Consider the following 7549-nt stretch of genomic DNA (forward strand, 5'->3'; position numbering starts at 1 on the left):
TAAGAGTAGATCAAAATTAACAACTTTTTTAAAGGTCCTACATAATTTCAAATTTTATTATAACTTTCTAACAGCTTGACATATACCACTATGTAATTTAACATTGATGCCCCAATTTTTAGCCAAATATGTTAAGCATGCTCAGAAATTTCCACGATCCACTCTTTCATAGACTCTCTCTTAATTAAACTTGCAAAATAAAAAACTATTCGCTCTGTCCCACTCATTTTGATTCAAAGAAAAATAAAGTGTTATTTTAGAAAAAAATAGATATTACTAATAAAAAAAAGAGAATAAATTACATAGATAAAATAAAAAACTTAAAATGTATATATATATATATATATATATATATATATGAGATATTGAGATTAAAGAAAATCAGCTATTCTTGTGAGATACCGTCTCTCAAAGAGACGACCTGAGAACAAGAAGCATATATTCTTATTTTTTCTTTAATTTGTATTAAATATGATATTTAGCCCATATAACTGACGCGTATCTCGAAGAAACTGTCTCTAACGATATTTTATGAAAGAAAATAGTAAATTATTGTCCAAAAATAAAAATATGTAAAATGAGTGTGACGGTCTCGAATAGATGCATTATTATTTACCCCATATATTTAATGCATCTCTTAAAAAGATCATTTTTTATAATATTTTGTGTAAGAAAATAATAAATTATTGTCCAAAAATAAAAATACCTAAACTTAGGGGTGACGGACCAAATCTTAATAATAGATAAGAAGGAGCGGGAGGGAGGGGGTAGGACAGTAGACAATAACAGAGCCCAACCTCCGACAGTTGACGCAACACTAATGACAAGTCAACATTTTCCAACTCTATTCATTAGGATTCTATACACCAACCAAACCAAACCAAAACAAAATCAAAATCCCATTGTGAGGTTTCAAATCTACAAGAAAGAACTGGAAAATGGCAGGTATAGGCGACGGAATAGCAGGAGGAGTAGTGTCAAATACAGCTGCAAAAGCCTTAGAATTGTTAGCAAGATTAGCTTATCATGAAGCTTCCTCTTGGTGGGAAGCAAGATACGAGTTAAAGAAGCTTGAAGACACCATTAAAATGATTAAAGCTCGACTTAACGATGCCGAGAGACGCCAAGAAGATAACGACGGTGATATGATCAAGAGATGGTTAGTTAGACTCAGACATGCCCTTTACAGAGCGGATGATTTAGTTGATGGGGTTCTTACTGTCGACAAGCGTAATCAGCATAAACAACTGAGTATCTTCGATAGAGTAAGCCTCTTTTTCTCGAAATCAGGCCCTTTTTATTCTAGAATTGAATTGGCTAAAAGAATTAAGTCTATTAGAAAAGAAATTTGTGGTATTAAGTCTGATATGGATGGTTTGAATTTGAATATTAGGGTTGTTGTTGATGAATTTGAACTTCCTGTTGCTCATTTGTTGAAGAATAGGGAAACTGCCTCTTTTTTTCTGGGTCATGAGTTTGTGGGTAGGATTGATGATAAGAACAAGATTATTGAGATGTTGATTGCGTCTGATTCGGTAATGGGTTGTGTTTCTGTTATTGCAATTGTAGGGTTTGGGGGTATTGGGAAAACTACTCTTGCTCAATTGATTTTTAATGATGATAAGATTAAGGAACATTTTGATCTTACTAAATGGGCTTGTGTGCCTGAGTTTAATAACCATAAAGAAATTGTTGGAAAGATTTTCAATTCATTTACCGGTAAGGGTTATCATAAATTGCCTTTGCAAAAGTTAAAATCGGGAATTGTGGAGTCGATTGAAAAGAAGAGATATTTGCTTGTTTTGGATGATGTATGGGATGAAAGTCGCGATCATTGGCTTTGTTTGATGAGTTTGCTACAATGCGGTGCAAGCGGAAGCAAGATTCTTTTGACAACGCGCTCTGATGTGGTAGCTGAAGTCGTTGGTGACAATTCGAAAGCGTATAGATTAGGACTTTTGGAAGACGAGGAGGCTTGGATGCTTTTCAAAAGTTTAGCGTGTAGACCAGGGCAAGAAGAGAGTGATCCTCGTTTGAGTAGTATCGGGAGAGATATTGTGAAAAAATGTGGAAATGTTCCTCTTGCTATTCGGGTTTGTGGAACCACCCTTTACTCTAAGAAGAGTGAAAAGGAGTGGCAACTTTTTCGAGATGCTCAAATTTCTAAGGCGAATTCGGCACATAGCAATAGCATCATGCCGGAGTTGAAGTTAAGCTATGATTACTTACCCCCCGCTCTAAAGCAATGTTTTGCTTATTGTTCCTTGTTCCCGGAAGATTACAAGTTTAGCAAGGATGAATTAGTTCATTTATGGATGGCTCAAGGTTATCTTGATCAAATTCCGCTGAATGAATCTTGTATTCATGAGGAAGTTGGGCATCAGTATTTTCTCGAGTTATTAAGGAAGAACCTTTTTCAGGATGCCGAGGAGGATGACTCACTGAATGACAACATCTACTGCAAAATGCACGATTTAGTGCATCAATTGGCTCAACATGTATCCAATGACGAGAGCATTTTAATTGATCGGACTGAACTTCAGTTTACGGATGAGATTATGCATGCATCAATTAGCTCGACCAGTGAAGAGTCATGGAAAGAACTTCAGAAAGTCTTTCCATCTTTGCTTGCTGCGAGCAAATTGCGATCACTGCTATTTACAGTGCAAGATGTAGGAGTACATCATTTTGACTGGAAAAACTTGGGATTTTATAGCTTACGTTCCTTGGACTTGAAAAATATGGAGATACACTGCGTCCCTGATTTTATCGAGGAATTAAAACACCTAAGATACCTTAATCTTGCAGGAAACCGCTTCAAATCCCTTCCGGACGCCTTAACAAGGTTAGTGAATCTCCAAACACTAAACCTTGATGAATGCGGAAGTCTTCAAGAGTTACCAAGAGGTTTTACTACATTGGAAAAACTCAGACACTTGAGGATGAAGGAATGTCCGATTGAGGATATGCCTCTAGGCTTCGAGTTAATGAAGTCTCTTTGCGAGTTGAATTTGTTCGTGGTGGGTAACACTACTGGAATAGCTCATCTGCCCGGCTTGCATCTTAGAGGAGAATTGGCCATTCGATTCTTGAGATGGCATAGTGATGCAACGTCCGCAACAAGGAAGGTGTCGTTAAAGGATAATAAGCAATTGACTCGTCTTTCATTACATTTTAATTTTCGAGATGAAGTTTTTCCTGCTGATTTTGACGATTTGTTGGGTGCCTTACATTTACCTCAAAACCTTAGATATTTAGCTGTTTCAGATTTTTCAGGAGAGAAATTTCCACTATGGACGGTAATTGAAATGAATAAACTTGTTCAGGTTAACATTCAAGATTGTGGCAATTGTCGAGTTCTCCCATTCTTCAGTCGGCTACCTCATCTTAAGTATCTCGATCTTCAATTTTTGGATGTTCTGGAGTACACAGAAGACGGTGCAGGTTTTACTGATTTTTTCCCGGCTTTGGAGTCCTTGCAAATAAGCTATATGAAAGAACTCAAGGATTGGTTTAGAGTGGATAATGGGCATGAGAACAAATATTTCCCTCGTCTTTCTCGCTTAGTTATAAAGGCATGTCCGAAATTGCTGTCCATGCCTCGAGCCCCAAGACTGGAGGCGTTGGAGGTTGATGAAATCAACGGGAAGCTGCTGAAATTCCTTCTGAATTCACATAATCTTCGTGATGCAGAACCTTCAGTTGTATACGACAGTGTTTCTTGCCTAACCGCACTTGAGAGCCTTAAGATCCACAACCTTGAGAATTTGACAGCATTGCCAGAGCAGATTGGAAATCTTTCCGAACTTCGCGTTCTTACAATTAAAAAATGTCCAAAGTTGGTATCATTTCCTCAATCATTCCAAAGCCTTACTTCCTTGCAACAACTATGGATTGAAGAATGTCCGGATTTAGAGCAAAGATATCAGCAACCAGATGGTGAAGATTGGCCCGTTATTCAACACATCCCCGGTTTGTATTTCGTTTAAGGAGTGCATCCCAGCTTTTCTTTTAATTCATTAAAACTTCATTATTTCTATTACAATTATTATGAATAATGCTAAGGAGTGGAAGCGATGAGCTAAAAGCGATTGAGTTGAAGATATAAACCTCCTGTGAGCTGCAGCATATTTGGCTCCTTCGAGCATCTTTGTGGCTCGTCCGATCAGCCTTCCCCTGCATATTTTTGAACCATTCGCTTCTGCGCAATGCACTCTGTCGCTTGCGTCTCTATGCATAGCAAATTTAACCCATCATTTATGCTCAATTGTCCCATGAACATTCCACCTCAACCAATGTTCACTTTGGCGTATTTTTTTCAATTTGATGTTCTCCAAGCTTTTGTTGTTTGGTCCTAGCTGATTGACCAGAAAACAGAAACTTAATGAACTAAGTACCGATTTTGATAATTTTGTTTATGTCAAGTTCTATTGTTGTCATGCGGTTTTTAGAACGTTCCCAATGTCAAATGCATTGATCTCTGAAAAATCATTGAACAAAGCCCACGGATGTAATTGTAACACTCCCTATATGTATTCACTTTGGTGTTTGGCAAACGGCTGATAGCTGATTATAGTGAATGATTTTATTAACTAGTTTGACCAACTGATTTTGGATCTACAACTGATTTTGAGCCCAATACTATGAGCAACTTGTTCAAAAAGAGCTTATTCATGACAAAACGCTACTTCAACCAACTAATTTATCAAAAATTAACATTGGATGGTTTGACCACCAAACCCTCTAATTGTATCAAAATAAATTAAAATTGTCCGATAAGCTATTTTGCCAAGCACACCTTAGGACATCGGAACCAAATTCTAAAAAAATGATGTTTATCATATGACAAGAAAATTTGAGTAGATAAGAATTATGGCATTTGGATAAATCATGTTTAATTCTTTAAGGCAATGTGCAGATATAGATGCTTCCTAATGCTGCTTGTTAAAGGCACTCAAGTCTGAAAGAGCAAAGTCAAATTAGGAGAGACTCAGGACTAGGGGGAACACTTCAAATAGTAAACACTTATTATCAATTATTGATTTTATTTTTCAATTTATTCGGAATATGTAAAGAAAAAAATATAGTTAAGTGATAAATTATTTGATTTGTTTAATATATATTTTCATTATATCAACTTTTTATAATTTTTTATCATGCACATTAAAAAATATTTAATGTTAAATAGTGTATTGGATGGATAGTTTATAATCATTAAAAGAAATAGAGGAAATACTACACATGTATATATACTAGAACAATTGAAATCTGTAGGCTAAAAAAAATTAATTAAATAAACTAAGAATCAAACTTATTCCAAAAGTAAGCGTGAAATTCTCACACCTGAGGTTTGGGGCTGTTCGCAGTTAGTAACTGCGCACAGGTCAAAACAGACAAAATAGCTGTTCGCACTTACTAACTGCGAACAGCAAAAAAAAAATTAATTTTTTTTTAGGTCAAATAGCTGTTCGCAGTTAGTAAGTGCGAACAACTATTTTGTCTTTTTTGACCTGTTCGCAGTTACTAACTGCGAACAGCCCCAAACCTCAGGTTTGGGAATTTACGCTTACTTTTGGAATAAGTTTGATTCTTAGTTTATTTTGATATTTTTTTTTATTTTTTCACTTATGTTTTTCAAATTTTCTATATACTACAACCTTGACTTAACAAACGCTAAAAGATATACTCATTGTTTCACCAAATTTGCCTTATAGTTGATTGAAAATCAAGAAAAATAACACAAAAATATATTTTATAGGATTGTGAGAGAAATGTAGAAAATATATTATAAAAATGTAACTTAAATATGTAGATAGGAATTGAAAAGAAAAGGTTTAAGTTATAACTAGAAATCAAAATGAAGCAAATTTGATGAAATAGACTAAAAAAAATAGAGCTATAGAAAATAAATAGATAACAAATTCTCAAAAGATAGACATAAAATCTATTATTATTATCTTTCTAAATGGATAATATTTATTTACAAGATTATGAAAATGGAATCAACCTTACATTTTGAGGCATGAAAGAAATAAAGGAGAAGAATCCTTTATATAAAAATAAATATGAAGTTTATTCAATATAGTTGTTGCTGCAGCTCTTTTATTATTACAATGTATGTAAATATCTATTACATTACACTCTTCTTTTTCTATAAAACCTTTGATATATATATATATATATATACATATATATGTATATATATATATATATATATATATATATATATATATATATACATACATATATATATATATATATATATATATACACATATATATATATATATATACACATATATATATATATATACACATATATATATATATATACACATATATATATATATATACACATATATATATATATACACATATATATATATATATACACATATATATATATATATACACATATATATATATATATACACATATATATATATATATATATATATATATACATATATATATATATATATATATATATACATATATATATATATATATATATATATATACATATATACATATATATATATATACATATACATATACATATATATATACATATACATATATATATTTATATACATATACATATATATATATATATATATACATATACATATATATATATATATATACATATATATATATATATATATATATATATATATATATAGTGAGGCATCCTAAATATAACTGTATCATCCTATAAAATCTCTTCTTCTTTCAATAATGCTGCATAATAGGAACATTTAATAATAACTTGTGGAGCTGATGATTTACTAATTTTAACACATCCCCTTAAACCATGCTATTGTAGGTGCAAAGACCTAGACTATCTCGTAACATTTTAAGCATTTCATTTCTTAATGGTTTTGTAAATATGTCTGCTTGTTGTTGAGAGCTCTTGCAGAAGATTATATCTATCACTTTATCTTTGACCAAATCATGAAGAAATGGTATCTCACATCTATATGTTTCGTTCTTCCATGATAGACTGCATTCTTTGAAAGTGTTATGGCGGATCTATTATCACAGTAGATTCTTGTTGGACCATTTTGCGTGCATTCAAGTATTTTGAGTATATTACTATATTATGAAGCCAAATACCTTGACATGCACAAGATGTTGCAGCAACATACTCAGCTTCCGTTGATGATAAGGTCACAATTGGTTGTTTCTTTGAGGAACATGATACTACTCCATTTCCCAAGAAAAAGGCGTATCGGGAAGCACTTTTTCTGTTATCAATATCCCCGGCATAATCACTATCCGTAAAACCAACAAGATATGATTTTTGTCTTCCATAAAATATTCCTTAATCTCTAGTGCCATTCAAATAGCGTAGTATACGCTTCGCAGTTTGCAAGTGATCATGTGTTGGGTTATCCATATATCTGCTGATAAGACTAACCGCATACATGATATCTGGTCTTGTTGTAGTAAGATACATCAAACTTCCAACTATCTGCTTGTAGTAGGCGCTATCAACTTTTTCACTTCGTCCATCATTCTTTCTCAGGTTTACTCCCACTTCTATG

At 32.9% G+C, this 7549-nt stretch overlaps 1 protein-coding gene across 2 annotated transcripts; it reads left to right on the top strand.

The window, feature by feature from the left end:
- The first annotated feature begins 769 nt into the window (after positions 1 to 769).
- On the top strand, positions 770 to 4605 carry LOC130806200 (putative disease resistance protein RGA3). 2 transcript variants are annotated; one of them, XM_057671195.1, is made up of 2 exons: positions 1131 to 1265; positions 1394 to 4605. In XM_057671195.1, the coding sequence occupies exon 2, from the start codon at positions 1515 to 1517 to the stop codon at positions 3987 to 3989; it is 2475 nt and encodes an 824-aa protein (XP_057527178.1). In that variant the 5' UTR covers positions 1131 to 1265; positions 1394 to 1514; the 3' UTR covers positions 3990 to 4605. The 2 variants fall into 2 exon arrangements, with proteins under 2 accessions (XP_057527176.1, XP_057527178.1); XM_057671193.1 differs by having other exon boundaries at positions 770 to 4605.
- The last annotated feature ends 2944 nt before the right edge of the window (positions 4606 to 7549 follow it).

Source organism: Amaranthus tricolor, chromosome 2, assembly GCF_026212465.1.
Source record: "Amaranthus tricolor cultivar Red isolate AtriRed21 chromosome 2, ASM2621246v1, whole genome shotgun sequence".
NCBI classification, from domain to species: domain Eukaryota; kingdom Viridiplantae; phylum Streptophyta; class Magnoliopsida; order Caryophyllales; family Amaranthaceae; genus Amaranthus; species Amaranthus tricolor.